The 15,251-nt window shown below is 56.5% G+C and overlaps 2 protein-coding genes across 2 annotated transcripts; one reads left to right on the top strand and one right to left on the bottom strand.

Annotated features, from left to right (window-relative positions):
• Positions 1–488: 488 nt before the first annotated feature.
• On the bottom strand, positions 489–5,441 carry LOC107034195 (mas-related G-protein coupled receptor MRG-like). The gene is made up of 2 exons (XM_072970735.1): positions 5,324–5,441; positions 489–1,395 (listed from the first exon to the last, which is right to left on the bottom strand). The coding sequence occupies exon 2, from the start codon at positions 1,377–1,379 to the stop codon at positions 489–491; it is 891 nt and encodes a 296-aa protein (XP_072826836.1). The 5' UTR covers positions 1,380–1,395; positions 5,324–5,441.
• An 8,512-nt stretch (positions 5,442–13,953) lies between these two features.
• LOC102542484 (mas-related G-protein coupled receptor member X1-like) lies at positions 13,954–14,948 on the top strand. The gene is made up of 2 exons (XM_072970734.1): positions 13,954–14,351; positions 14,438–14,948. The coding sequence occupies exons 1-2, from the start codon at positions 13,954–13,956 to the stop codon at positions 14,946–14,948; spliced, it is 909 nt and encodes a 302-aa protein (XP_072826835.1).
• The last annotated feature ends 303 nt before the right edge of the window (positions 14,949–15,251 follow it).

Raw genomic sequence — 15,251 nt, 5'->3', positions numbered from 1 at the left:
TGGCAGGAGCAGCAGGTGTGGCGGACTGTGAAGCAGCTGCTTAAAGCCGGGTTTGGATGCTTAGGAGCAAAGTGGGGGAGGTGGGGGTTAAAGCGAAAAAGGTGATAAGTTGTTGCAAATATTTCCCGGTTCTGGCCTGACTCCAGAGGGATATGTTAATCTTTCTTGCCGCGGGTCACCCGTACGGTGCGTCACCTGTGCATTGCGCCTGCTCAGGATGTTTCCCGTGAGCTGAACAAAGGCATTTTAGTGGAACGCTCAGGCGTGGGAGGCAGGGTCCCCGGAGTCGGGCCATTAGATACACTTCCAGTTACAGGTGACATCCCTTCAGCGACTAACTTGCAGCGAAGCGGCAGAACACAGAGGGTAAAGCCAGAGAGGCAGATCCGACTGTTACGCTGGGAGGCCCTCCCCACGCGGTCTGCTCTGGACTCTGCCCTGTGACGCGGCCAGGCTCCCTCCCGTCCTCCATGCCCCCAGCTCACGCATCAGGGCCCCCTGCAGGAGGACATGCAGGGAGTCCCGGCACCGCCCCCTGGGAGATGCCCGGCCATGAGGTAGATGGCCGGGTGAGCTGCGCTGACCACGCTGGACAGGAGAAAGAGCAGGTTGGAGGCCAGCGGCAGGTACTCCCACTGAGGCAGGAATGTCCCTATGGCCAGGGGCAGGCCCCAGAGGAGGAGGGTGACGATCACGCTGCGGATGGCGAGGTAGGTCCTGGAGGGCGAACACTGCTGGGGACACTGGAGGGCCAGGGTCAGGCTGGATGCGCACATCGTGAAGCAGAGGAGCAGGTAAAAAGCCCCCAGGCCTTCGTGGAACCTGTCGAAGGCTGGGCTCTTACTGGAGCTGCCACAGACCTCGTCCGCCACGTGCAGACAGAGGCCCAGGGCCCAGCTCAGGCTGCTCACCGCGGCCGAGGTCCACTTGGGGCGATGGCGGCTCCAGGAAGAAGAGAGGACCCCCAGGGAGGCCTCAGTGCCCATGGCGGCCTGGAGACACAGCCCCACCATGTCGCAGAAGTCAGACACAGGGTCCAGGACGGTGGCCACGTGCAGGGTCACTTGGTGATGCAGCTCCAGGACTTCCTCCAAGAGGACCAGAGCCGTGCAGCCGAGGCTGAGGCCATTGGCAGCGCTCAGGTGGAGCACGTAGGCCGAGTAGGGGCCGCTGCAGACGTGGAGGCAGAGAAGCCAGCACACGGCACCGTTGCCCAGTGCCCCACAGAGAGCCACCAGCACCGTGAGGGGCAGGACCACCGGCAGGTGCAGGGACCACCCAGCCCCGCCCTCTGTGTCATTTGCGGCTCTGTGGACGGTGGTCTCGCCCTCAGAGTCCAGACTCGAGTTCCAGGGGAGGGCTGGGTAGTGCTGGTCCATGGGGATTGGGCACACCCTGGGAAAACAAAGATTTGGTAACGTACCAAATCTGGGGGAGTCAGGGTTACCCTTAGCCCTCAGGGTTCTGCCTGGGGCCCCCAGGTTGGCAGGGGTCCCACAGAACGGGGTGGAGGAGAGATGCTGACATGCGGTGGGAGGTCTCACCCTGGCCTCCCCGAGCCCCCACTCCGTCCGCCCCTCCACGGCTCACGCGGGTCCTCAGGGCTTCATGCTGGTCGAGGCCCTGAGTTAGCCCACACCTCCCAGGCCCTCGCGGCCTTCTTCCCAGAGGGGCCAAACTGTCTTCGTGACGTGGTCTAGGCGGTGACACTGAGATTGTGGGGCAGCTGCGGACGGCCCTCCTCGCCCTGCGGTGCGCTCCCACCTCTCCTCTGCCTGTCCCCGCCCCCACTCTCAGGCACCGGGCCTCCAGCTTCCCAACCCAGGCCTTTGTACGTGCTGCTCCGCTGCCGGGAAGGGTCTCTCCTCATCACAGGCTCCGTCTGCTCCTGGTCCTGCCCCTGGGCGGCTTCCCCACCCAGCTCCTTCCAGTGGTCCTGCCTGCCCCGCGCTCACCGCCTGCTAATGGTCTACACCACCCACTTACTTGCTTTTGCAAGACCCACCCCCTGACACCTGCCCCCTGAGCATATAAGTCCATGTGAGATTGTTTCATTTAAGAATCTCGCCCATTGCCTGTTCCAGCTCAGGGAATAGTGTTTGGCACAGAGGAGGGGCGCTGGGGTATCCGTGTCTCAGTGAGTGAACCCCTCCAGGATGCTGGCCGAGGGGCTCTTGTGGGTCACCTATACTAGGGGGCGCTCTGGGGGCCTCTGCATCCCCGAGGAGGCCCTGTGGGGTCCCCAGGGAAGCACTCGCCTGGGCCCGGGGCTGTGCCCACGTTGCAGTGGCCGCCACCAACGGTCAGGACCGGGTACCCACTCACACCTGCCAGACTTGGGTCTTTGTTGGATTTCGCAAGGAGGGTGACCAACTTGCTCGGTTTGCCTGGGACTTCCCCACCTGTATCCCTAAATGGCCCGTGTCCTGGGAAGACTGGGGTGGCTGGTCACCCGACTTGAAGATGCAACTGAGAATCAGCATTTCCTCTGGAATCTGGCTGCTGGGCTAACCAGGGGGTCTGAGGAGCCCGGGCTGAGGGCCTGGGAGCCAGCCTCCTCGGGGCAGATCCCAGCCCCCTTGTGCGTGGCTAACCTCTTCCTGTCTCAGTAGCCCCATCTGGGGAAGGGGTGCTGCTCTGGGCTGAATTGTGTCCCCCCAAGTTCACATGTTGGAGTCTTGACCCCCAGCGCCCCAGAAGGTGGCTGTATTCAGGGGCGGGGGCTTTCAAGGGGTGAATAAGGTAAAATGAGGTCACTGGGGTGGGTCCTAATCCCACAGGACTGGCATCCTTACAAGAAGAGGAGATCAGGACGCAGACACACGCAGACGGACGACCACGTGAGGACGCGGGGAGAAGGCAGCTGTCTCCACGCCGGGGAGAGAGGCCCCGGGTGGAGCCGGCCCTGCCCACGCCCGGCCCTCGGACTCCCGCCCCCAGGACGGGGGACGGTGACCGTCTGCTGGTTAAGCTGCCGTCTGTGGGGGGTTGTTACGGCCATCAGAGCTGAGTGACACAGCTGGGGTAAGAACACCACAGAGCCAGTCGTGTGAGGACTCAGGACAGCAATGCCCACCTGGTCCTGCAGCCCCGAGCCTCAGAGGCTCTGCTTCTGGGTCACAGAAGCTTCTGGAACAACGCTTGTTCTAAGAATTGACCCAGGCCTGCCACGTACCTGGGAAACCCCCTCGTCCTGCGGCTTGTCCTCAGAGAGTGGTGCATCACTGGGGTCAGAGCTTCAGGGCCCGGCCCCTCTTCCCAGGGTGACGGAACCCCGTCCGGTCAGGGCTCTCCCCGAGGTGGAAGGGTCTGCCCCAGCCCCCCTGCTGCCCGCCCTGGGCTGCCCTGTGTCCCATGTCTGAGGTCAACGGGGGCTGGAGATCGGAATCAGGTCTATGAGGATCAGAATCAGATCAGGGCAATCGTATGATAAGGCCTGGGGCCTGGTGACAGCTGGTGCCATGGAAACGCCAGGGTCAGATGTGGTTAGGGCCCCGGGTCAGGGTGTTCCAACCCGTGACAGTGATGGACAGGAAGCTGGCAGACAGCCCTGTGACCAACCCCAGGCAGCTGGAGCTTCGGTCCTCATCAAGGAGTGGGGGATTTATCGGTGAGACAATTTTAGGGGGGAAAGTGGGCATCCCCTCCAGAGAAAGAGACCCCAGGTGGCCTCCAGGGTAGCAGACAGGCTCTCGGTCCCTTGGCTGACTGAGACGCAGGCTCTCGCCCAGAGCGCACCCCTGACCCCGGATGACAGGCAGCATCTGTCAAAGGACACTTTGCCCCCGTCAAAGCAGCAGGAGGAGGCAACTCTGCTTAAAGGGGGAGCCCTCGGCACCTGGCAGGGCCCCCACGCCGGGAATGTCGTCTCTGAGTTGGGCCGTGAGCTGGGCGCCCTGAGGATGCCAGTCCTGCCCACAGAGGGGCAGACACTGCGGTGGGGCTGCCGTCCTGAGAGCCAGCTCTGATGGAGGAGCCCCGCCCAGTGGGGCCAGAACAGCCAGGGCACCTTTACTCTTGAACTGAGACGGTCGCTCTGGCTCTGAGACGTGCGCCTCTCTCTCTCCATTTAATTTAGGTGAAATTCACATAACGCAGAATGAACGACTTTGAGGTGCATGATGCAGTGCCGTTCAGCACAGTCACGATGCCACACGGTCACCGCCTGTTTAGTTCCAGAACATTCCCACCCCCCCTAAAAAGGAAGTTCAGACTCGTTAGCAGTCGCTCCTCACTCCCTCCTTGGCAAACACCAAGCTGCTTTCTGTCTCCACAGAGTCGCCTCTTCTGAGCATCTTACATAAGTGGGATCGTATGATATGGGGTCTTTCGTGTTGGTCCAATGTTTTCAGAGTTCACGACGTCCTCACGTGCCGGAATTCAGTCCTTTCTGTGGTGAGCCTCTCAGAAGGCTGGGGTGCTTCCCTCCGCCCCTGCCCCAGCCCACTTGGCTAATTTAAAAACTGCTGTAAACAAAAAATGTTGCAGCTGTGTCAGTAAACAAAGGATGCTGTGGCCGTCAAGTCCTCAGGCCACCACCCCCGACCGTGAGCAGAGGGAACTCTGGATGCAGGCAAGGGGGCAGCCCGGCCTCTGCAGCGCCCCAGTGGCGCCCCCAAGAGGGCTCAGGATGGGAAGCACAGGACGCTGCCCTAGAGAGCTAAGGTGCCCATCAAAGGGATTATTTTGATGAGCCCAGAACTTTGTGCCTTCCCATACCTAGAAAAGCACTAAATTCCTTGGCTTGAGGTCGCTGGTTTTCCTTAAATAACAGTAATCTTTTGCTGTTCTGACTACCTGGCTTCTACCTTGCCACTTTGGAGCAGTCCCTCCGGGCGACCCGAGAGGCTGTCATCCTCAGAAACGTCTGCCAAATATAACATAACTCTTGGCTCTTAAGTTGTGCATTTTATTTCAGTCGACACTTCCTCCAAAAGTACCTTAGACTGAACAGGGAATGTCTTAGATGAGAAACAGGAATGTAGAAGTCAAGCTGTTAAGTCAGAACGACACAGGGGTTCCAGCCCCAGAAAGTGGGGGGTCAAGCCTCTTTACGCAGCAGCTCAAGCCCCACCTCTAACAGTGTGGGGTCACTCTCCCCGGCCGCGGGCACCTTCTGTGGGCAGGAGTCAGAGCCCAGGCGTGGCTCCCCCGTGGGAGCCCCCGGGGGGGACGGGTGGAAAGCCAGGGCCCCATCTCTGTCCTGTCCATTTCCAGGCGCACCTTCCCCGTACAAGTCACGAGGTCTTAAATTCCAGGCAAACAAAAGCCTGGGTTAAGATTGTCTGAAAGCGAAAGCAAATAGAGAGATCTTTTCTCGTACCTGGGAGGTCCTCTTGGACGGACCTGGTGCCACAGAGGCCGATATCCCGAGAGATCAGAGATCGCGCCCGAGTCAGGAAGCCCTCTAAGGGTTTCTGCCTTGAGCCGAGTCGTCAACTTCCCCACGTCCCCGGGTCTTCCTGTCTGAGGGCCCCTTGCTGATCAGGGCCCAGGCCTTTATCTGAAATCCCGGAACTCAGCATCTCGTGATGTCTGTTAATTACTCTGCTCTTAGTGACAGTCCTCCCAACCAAGAAGGCTCTCTGGGAGAAGTCGCAGCCTCCCCTGTGTCCATCTCCCCGGCGGATGCCAGCCCAGCCCAGCCCAGCCCGGCCAGGTGAGATGGGCAGGGAGCCATGGCAACACATCTTTCCAAGGGAGCTCAGATGTGCACCTTTCCTTTTGCCATGAGTGGAGTGGATTTTTTTTTTTTAAGTAAAGACGTGGCAGTCCCTGCAGATCTGTCTGAGACCCTCATATCAGACCCACCAAGCCTGCGGTGACCATGTCCCTGTGCTTTGTCGGGCCCTGTTAGATCTGACCTGCCCACCACCGGCTAGGGTCGTACGAGGCAAAATAAGTCATCTCTTTCTTTTCCACTAATTGCAATTGATCAATCAATCAATTTCAAGTGCGTCTCCCTAAGCCAGGGCTGCTCTGATGGCTTGTGACGTCTGGTTGCGGCCGCCGTGGGCAGTGGGGTCTCCAGGACCCTCGTGTGCTCTCCGGGTGCTCCCCTCGCCAGCTGCTCCTGTCTCCGGTGGGGCAATCTGCATATTTTCATGTTCAGAAAAAGTCCAAGCACAAGTAAGGGGGTGGGAGAGGTGGACAGAGCACCCTGCAGAAGGGGTGGGTGGGGTGGGGTGGTGCTGTGCGGGTCCCAAGCCCACTTGGGGCAGCCTGTTTAGAAAAGTATGTGGCATCAGGGAAGGCTTGAGAACCTCCTCCAGCAACAGCAGCCAGACAGCAGTTCCTGGCATGACCTCTAGGGGGCAGTAGACCAACCTCTACGACAGGAAGAAACCAAAGCCAGATTGGGCAAGGGCCCCGTGCCACGCATGCGCCCCCAGAGTGCAGCTGCTCACGTGGACGAAGGCTAGTGGAGGAGAGTTCATGGGCTCACGGGTGCCCGAGAGGAAGATGGCTCTTCTCCTCATCTTCCCAACTCTAGACCCCTAGCACGGATGAGCACGCCCGCCATCCATACCCTGTTCTCCGGTGACTTTCACGAGGCCCTCCTGGTCTCCCTGCTGCAGAAGAGGCTACTCCTGGTCCTTGTCTCCTTCACCATAAATAGAGAGCACACCTGAGTGGGAGCCCATGTCCGTCTGGACCCAAGGTCCATGACTTTCCCAGAACACCAAGGCCTGAGCCGAGTGCCTGCGGTCACTGTGGCCTGTGAGTCAGCTCTGGTGCCATGAAGGATGAGGCAACAAAAAGGAAAGGGTGGACAGGAGGGGGAGCACTCAGAGGATTGGGTGGGGGGAGGCCAGGGGTGAGGCCTGCACGTGCCAACGCCCGTCCTGCGTCAGAGACTCAGACATGCCAGGCGCTGCTTTGGGTGGTGGACGTTGCAGGCACTTGATCCTCCCAGCAGGCCTGTGGGTGTCTGCACTTTTCAGACGAGGACGCACAGTCAGAGGTGTTAGATGACCCGGCCAAGGTGGAAGGTTTGAGGAAATGGGAGGCTGATCAAGAAGACAGATAAGACTGTGAGCTGGCAGCGGTGCACAGTGGGCTTCACCAGGGTGCACTCTGACAGGTTTCCATCGGCGGAGTCCCCCACAGCGTGAGACCTTCCAGAAGCTGCAGCACAGGGGCCAGCACCCGGAGGGCAGTGAGAGCAGGGGAGCCGCTGGGGTGGAGGGGAATTGCAGAGGGCTCGTGGGACGAGGTGACATCACCCGGCAGCTTGTTGGGAGCCTCTGCATCGGAGAGCAGCAGAGGGGCTGTGGCCTGAGGTCTTCCATTGCCCGATGTTTGTCTTATCTGTGACCCACAATGCTGGGTGCAGTTCTGGACGATGATAAACAGGAAGATTCGAACCGGCTTAAAATCTGCTAATCTGGGCTCTATATTTAAGACAAGTGAATGCGTGAAGAGCGAGTCTGGTGCTGGTGGGCGTAGAGCCAGTGGGCCCTGGCCTGCTGAGAAGTAAGGCCCGCAGGACCAGGCTGCAGAGGACGTCTTTGACTCACCTACGGAACACCAGGCTCGTCCAGCTGGGAGAGGGGAGGCTGGGGCCTGAACCCACGTGTTCAACAGCCACGTGGCGTTGCCGCTCCCTGCCCACCTGGGCCTGGGGTTCTTCTGGCCCAGGTCCCTGTCCCTCCTCCTCTCACAGCAACCTCCTGACTGCTGGCTGGGGTTCTAGATTCCAGGCAGGAAAGGAGGCTGGGACTTGTGCTCAGGGAGAATATGCCTGGAGGCAACCGTCCCGAGACTTTGTCCCAATAATCGAAGAGTTTTCTGATGAGATTCACGATGACATGAACAGCGTGACAGACGGAGTGTGCAGTTCTACACAGAGAGTGAGATACGTTGGCGTTTGAAAGGCTTCATAACCCGGTGAACCAGTATTTCCCAAATGACTACAGAATCACTGATGGGAAAAGGATCTGATTAGATCAACGGCTTTTAACACAACAAGGGGTTCCGGGTTTGCTGATAAGGTCTCAGACTCCGCATTACAACTGACCTTGAGGAGACCGCCGTTCGTTAAGTTTTGCATGATTTCAAGAAAGCATATTTCAAATTTCACAGAAGAGTACCTGAAAGGACTGTCAAATTCCTCTTGCCTTTTCCTGCAACATATCTGTGTGCAGCCAGGTCTTCTCCATATACTTCAAGCAAAATAACATTTTGCAGCAGACTGAATGCAGAAGCAGATAGGAGACTCCAGCTGTCTCCCCACGAGCCAGGCATTGAAAAGGTTTGTGTAACATGTAAAAAAATGCCACTCTTCCCACTGAGATTTTTTATTTTTAAAAATTATTTATTTTTCATAAAAAGATGCCAGTCATCTTAACATGCAATGAGTTTATTATCTGTATTTTAAAATGACTATACAGTAAATATGTTTTTTAATTTTTTAAGTTTTATTTTAAGGTGGAAAATACCGGCAGGTATAAATCCATGAAAAAATGCTCTCTGGGGTCTTAAGATCGAAGTGTTTGAGAACCACCGTTAAAGAGGTTTAGAAGATTTGGAAAGGAAGCGACGTGGTGTCTTTTTCATTTACAGGATCCAGCTGAGGGAGGGCCCGAGCTGGCTGCCACAAGGGTCCCGAGGAAACTCACCTGGATTTTGGGCGACACGATCCACGTGCTCTCCTACAAAGTGGCCAGCAGGAAACGGGCCTTCCTTCCTCCCTTCTTGCTGGGTCTCTCCGTCAACCCTGGGAGGCGCGAGCCTAGTCACTGGAAATGTATCTCGTGGGGCTGAAAGTAAAACTAAACATAGCGGGGACAAAATCCTTCCGGCGGGGTTTGGAGGGTGTGCTCAGCGATCTCTGGGCCTGTTTACCCTGGTGAGCGCACTGGCCAGGGCTGGACCCCGGCGACTCCACACCAGAGGGTGTGCCGTGAGGCTCTCATCCTTTGTTCCTGACCTTTCTTCATCAGGGGCCTTGGCCAGAGCTGCCCTGGTTCTCCATCGCATCATTCTGCTGTCCCTCCCCGAGGGCTGGAGGCCATTCCATCCAGAAACAGATGCGGTTTCTGAGAAGAAGCATGTCTAATTTCAGGACCTCTGAGGTGGTTCACTTCTCCAGATGGAGAAGGTTCAGCTGTCTCCCCCCAGCCCCACTGCCACCCCCACTGAAGCCTTGATCCAGGGTCCGGACCGCCCGGGTCTCAGCCTGGGCGGTGGTCACTGCAGGGCTGGACGTGGGAGGTTGGGACTTTGTAAGGGGTGAAAGGGCAGGACGAGGTCAGGAAATGAGGTGAGAAGGAAGACCCCAGACAGTGTGGCCCCGGAGGGAGCTTCCCCCAGGCACGACCCTCAGATAAGCCTCAGCCGCCAAAGTACCCCAGATATTTCGAAGTCCCAAACCTCACCTGAGCTGATGGGTGCGAAATGTTAGGCACATTCTAGTGGATGCGTAATGGAGGTTTAAAAGGAAAAGTCACAGGAGGAGAATGATGCTGAGAACAGAGGCAGAAGCCAAATGTGAGGGTGAGGCAACACTGGAGGAAACGCGAGGACGCAGAAGTGGTACTGAGATCTCCTCCTGAGATGGCACTTGGACCCTGATTGGCCGGTGACCCCACACAGGAAAAAACAAGGGGACTTGAACCATCTTGATAAACTTAGAGCTCCCGAGAGTGGCTCGCTGGTCCCAGGACGCAGCAGACTTCTCCAAGAGCAGACTTCCAGAGAAGGCCCTTCCTGCCCTCACGGACCGGACCCTGGACCCGCACCGAAGGTAAGAGCTAGTTGTCCTCGTCTCGCCGCATCTCCCCGGGGCGTTAAGCCCGTGTCTGGTCTGGAGCCGAGACCGTCTGTGCGTCCTGTTTCCACCGCGTCTTCCCTGTCCCCCACGGCTGCCGTCCACCCGCCACTGTCTCCCGACCCGCTGGGCTGTGGTCTGACATCTCCACGATGGGACAACACCGATGCCTCGGCCATGCCCTCCTGGACAATTCTGCAGTGGGCTTTCCCCCAGTTTTAGCTGCCACGTGTCTACTCTCTTCCCTGCCCCCCTCCCCCTCCCACATTCTCATCCAGTTACTTTACAGGATGACTTACGCCATTTTTGCATTAGGACAATACGGCGTGGAGAGACAAGACACTGGACCTCAAACCATGAAAGTCTGAAGAGGGGCAGCTACTGAGGCCAGCAGTCACACGGCCCTTAAAGAAAAGGCCCAGGGCCAGGGGCGAGCCTGCCACGGCAAAGAAGGCCCAGGTGCCCTGGCCACCTCCAGTCATCCAGCCAGCTGACCAGCCTCGGGGAGCAGAGTTCCCTGAAAACAGCCCCAGAATATTTGGTGAGTGGAATACATTATCTTTGATGACATCCATCTCCTAGTGATCTGCCCTCCGTTCCATCAGAATATCGTCGCTAGTGCATTAAGGACGTAAGTCTACAACAGTCTAAAGCACGCTAAACCCTTGTGCTCCTGGTATGTCTCACTCTGCTCAGACTTCCGAGGAATCGCTGCCGTGCTGCAGGTCCCCCCACCTCTGTTCTTAGCGCCTCAGACATCACGCTCCCCTGTTTCCTTCCCCCACACCCTCTCCTTTCCTGTGCGCTTCAGTTGGTCCTTCTTTGTCCACGCATTGGATGGTGCTCTGTCCCAGATCTGCCCCTCTCCTCCCTATGATGGCGTCCTCTTCAGTGGTGTCAGCTGTCACTTATACATTGCTGTTTGCTAAGTCCACAGCTCCCTTCCCAAATCCCAGTGATATGGATTTCTTCACCTAGATGTTCCACCAACAACCCCAAAGCAGCATAACTCAGAATGAATTCGCTACCTTCTACTCACTTCCTTCTTCAAAGCCTACTTTTCCATCTACCTAATCCACAACCTGAGCTGAGAGTCCTCACGGACTTCTCTCCCTTTCCAGAATGTCCTCTCAGTACCAACCCTAGGATAGAAGAAAGAACTCTGGGAACATTAACCCAAAGATCCAAGGCAGAGCCAGCAGTGACAAGTGAAGGAAGTCTTCCTCGGGGTGGTGACTCCTGAGCTGAGCCTAGAAGGACAAAGAGGACTGGTGTAGACATAATTCCCATTGGGTTGCTCTGAGGTATAGGTAGTTTGTTATGTAAAGCCATGAAGACAAAAAATATAGGACAGACATGCACTGCAAATAAGTCAAGATTGCTGAAGAGCAGAGCATGATGGTGAGGTCACAAAAGGGGTGGCAGCAAGACACACAGGCCCTGCGCCAAGGAGCACAATTTTTATCCTGATGGAGTCTAAGATAGGGAAAAACATGACTAGATATGCAGATGATGGAAGATGGTGGGAAGGGTCGGTTGGAGCAGGGCAATATTGGAGCCAGGTAAGTAAATTAGAAGGTAGTCAAGAGACTGAACACAGGGGAGTGTGAGCACAAGAGCAGAAAAAAGGAAATTATATTCGTCAGCACACACTAGGTTATATTGCGGTAACAAACAATCCCTGAATCTTCATGCCCTAAAAATGAGGTTTTTTGTTTTGTTTTGTTCTGATTTTTTGTTTTTTACTTACATTCCACATCCATTGCAAGATGTTCCTTTAGCGATTCAGACTAATGGAACAGGGGACCTTGCTGGTCCCCCATGTCAGGAGGGAGAGGGAGCTCTGAAAGGTCTCAAACAAGTAAATAAGTCTTCCACCCAGAAGTCACCTTCCACTAAGAAGTCACTATTCAGAATGATTCATGCAGCTCTAGTCCAAGAACAGCGGGCCCAGGAAGTCCAGTCTCACTGGTGCCATGTTGTCAACTAGCGTGAATAACCACAAGAAGTGGAGACAAAATTGAGAAAAACGTGTTGGATGTAGGAAACAGAGGGAGAGGCAGGAGTCAAAGTCAGTAATATTAACAGTGGCTTACACTCACTGAGAACCTACTGTGTGCCAAGCCCTGCTCTAAGTGCTTTACAAGGATTCATAGGGGAGTTTAAGCCTAGCAAAAACCCTGGGAGGAAACACCATGAACCTCATCACGATAAATCAGAGTCTGACAAACTACGGCCCACGGGCCAGATCCCGCCTACCACCTGTTGTTGTGCAGTCTGTGAGCCAAGAACAGTTTTTCTATTTTTAAGTGGTTGGGGAAAAAACTGAAAGAAGAATAATATTTTGTGGCATGGAAAAATGATAGGAAATTCACATCTCAGTGTTCGTAAATAAGGTGTTATTGGAAGCCGGCTGCACTAGGGCGTGACCTGTGGTCGGTGGCGGCTCTCTGTGCAACGGCAGAACTGAGAACACAGAACAAGTCGCCTGTGGAGCCTAAAATACTTATTGTGTGGCTCTTTACAGAAAGATCTTGCCAATCTCTGCTTTATCTCCAGAAACGGACACACAGAAAGGTGGGGAACATTGCACAAGGCACCCGTTCACTATGTGAGGGGCAGGAACCCAGCCCAAATGGTCTGACCCCAGAGTCCCCCGCACCCTCCAGTGACTCTGCATTTCAGATCCAGGGGAATAGGCTTTGTGTGCTAATGTTATCTGTTATCTGCAGGAAGAAGAAACATGCAGTGAAGAGCACAAGTGGGGGGGGGCGTCCTCCCTGGTGTAATTAGCAGGCAGTTTGACGAGCAAGTCAGGGACTGAGGAGAGATAGAGGTTTGGGAACTGAGTGACCGATTGGGTGCCAGGTGAGTGGATGAGATCAAATTCAAGGATGTAGTTTAAGTGGGAAAGAGCAGGATACCGAGAAAAGGGACCTGAAAAACGCCAACATTTGGGGGATAAAAAGAGGAGAGGAGCTAACGGAGTCTCAGTAAAAACTAAGGATAGGCTGGAAATGAGGGAGGGGAGGAGTGTGAGGCCCAAAGGGCAGGAGGGCTCATGGAACCTGAGCCCCAAGCACAGCGTGGTGGCTGTCGGAGCTCCCTGGGGCTGCTGCGGTAAATGGCCAAAAGTCAGCCGCTTAAAACAGCTCAAATCTGTTATTTCACAGTTTCGGAGCTCCCAAATCCCAAATGGGTCTCGCTGAGGTAACATCCCAGAGTGGACAGGGCTTCAGGGGAGAAGCCGCTCCCCTGTTTTCAGCTTCAGGAAGCGCCCGCATCTTTGGCTCACGGCCCCTCTGCTCTCTTCAGAACCATCGCATCACTCCAACCTCTGCCTCTATCGTCCCCCTTCCTTCCCTGCCTCCCCTCTTCTGCCTCCTTAGGAGGACCTGTGATTGCATGTAGGGCCCACCAGGATGACCCAGGACACCACCCCTATTTTAAGGTCAGCTGACTAGCAGCCTTACTTCCATGTGCAACCTTAACCCCTCTGGCCAGCCCAAAGTCGTCCCAGCTCTGGGGATTAGGGCACGGGCGTGTCTGAGAGGAGCCATTCTTTTGTCTAGTGCTGCCACTGAGATGCGAGAATCCACAGCTCCAGGAGCCCACGGGTCATCTTTGGGTGGCTGACCCTCCTTCTGAGTCATTAGCACAAGGATGGTATTGAAGCAGCCGGCGTGGGTGAGATCCCCCAGGGACTCAGACACGGCTCGCCCTGCAGGCATCGGGGCATCAGGGCTGCTACTGAGCTCACTGAGCTTGCCACCTGGACCCAAGCAGGGAGGTAGACCAGATGCCTCCACTCACCTTCACCTCATCCATCGTCCTTTCCCCTGTGTGCCAAACTGCTCTTCATGTGCTATCCATGCTGAGGGTTCCACCCCTGGAGGGGTCCTGCTCCCCCAGGCCTCGGGCCCTCCTCAGGTGGTTTCTCTGCACTGGGTAGTGTCTTTCCTGGTAACATCTGCTGTGTCTTCAAGGGTCACCCCCTCCCCAAGAAGGGGGGAGGACAGGGAAAGAGCGAGGAGAAGAAAGGCACAGGGAGAAGAGGGAGGAGCAGGAGGGCCCCTTACTTGCCTGAGGCTCTGCATTTCCATCTCTGACTCCCCAGCAGTGCCAGGAATCACGGAGCAGAAGGACCCCGCAGGGTTCTCCTGAGCCCAGATTGCCTCGCCATGGACTGGTACTGCAACCCAAGCAATTTCTCCAACGTTGACACCGCACAGCTGTCTCCAGGGTCGGGGAGCGTTGGCCACGTGACCTTCCGGTCCATCTCGGTGGCTGTGTCCCTCTGTGGGTTGGTGGGAAATGGAATTGTAATCTGGTTCATCCGTCTGTCCGCCAAGAGAACCTCCTTCTTCACCTACAGCCTCAATCTGGCCGTCGCGGATTTCCTTCACCTTTGCTTGCAGATCGTGTTCTCCGTCCGCCAGATCCTCAAGGCTTTCCTCCGGCACTGCTTCCCTCTCCCCGGGATCTTCATGGTCCTGAGGTTCTTCTTCTACTTCACTAGCCTGGGTGTCATCTCCGCCATCAGCTGTCAGCGCTGTCTCTCTGTCCTCTTCCCCATTTGGTACCGGTGTCATTGCCCCAAGCACCTGTCAGCCATCGTGAGCACCCTCCTCTGGATTCTCACCTTTTTGCTCAATATACTGCGAGGCCATGCCTGCGGTCAGCTGTACATCAGGAAGACACAGTTCTGCCTGCGCTCCTGGCCGCCACCAGCGCCTGGGCGTTCCTCCTGTTCTCCATCCTGGGCGTGTCCAGTCTGCTGCTGCTCCTCCGAGTCCACGCCAGCTCCCAGCGTCATCAGCCCAGAAAGCTCTGCCTGGTCCTCCTGGTCTCCGTCCTGGTCTTCTTCGTCCTCGGGCTGCCGCTCAGCATCATCAGGTTCCTTACAGCTGACGTGGAAAATGAGACCCTCAATGACATCTGTGTCCTCCTGTCCTGCACCAACAGCTCGGCTAACCCTGCTGTTTATGTCCTCATCGGGGGCCTGCAGAGGCAGCAGCCGAGGGAGCCCCTCCAGGTAGTTCTTCAGAGAGCCCTGGGCGAGGAGATGGAGGACGGCAAGGATGGAAAGGCGCGCCCGCCTGGCCCCCTGAAGGGCGGGGAGCTCCCAGGGGATGTGTGTCTCCGGGGCACGGCCCCTGCGATCTCCTGGCAGTAACCACCCCTTGCCACCAGCCGGACAGAGCTCCCCGAGTCAGCAGCCCCAAACAGCTCCTTCACTGCCTCCTCGTCATGTGGAAACTGAGGACAAGCAGCCGGAAGCGGACTTCTTGGCACAGGAAACCGACTGTCCACGCTTCAGGCTTTTGAAACCTGTTGTCAGACTACTCTCCTGGAAGGGGCGGGGGCGCTGTGAAGTCGCACCCCCAGCCTTGGAGAGTCGATTTTAACCTTTGCCTCACTGTTAGGATTCCGCTCGCCTTCAGTTTTGGATAACTGGGGCTGCCACATCCCTTCCAGG

The sequence above is a fragment of the Vicugna pacos genome, chromosome 10 (genome assembly GCF_048564905.1).
Source record: "Vicugna pacos chromosome 10, VicPac4, whole genome shotgun sequence".
NCBI classification, from domain to species: Eukaryota; Metazoa; Chordata; class Mammalia; order Artiodactyla; family Camelidae; genus Vicugna; species Vicugna pacos.
This window is presented reverse-complemented; position numbering and strand designations above follow the sequence as displayed.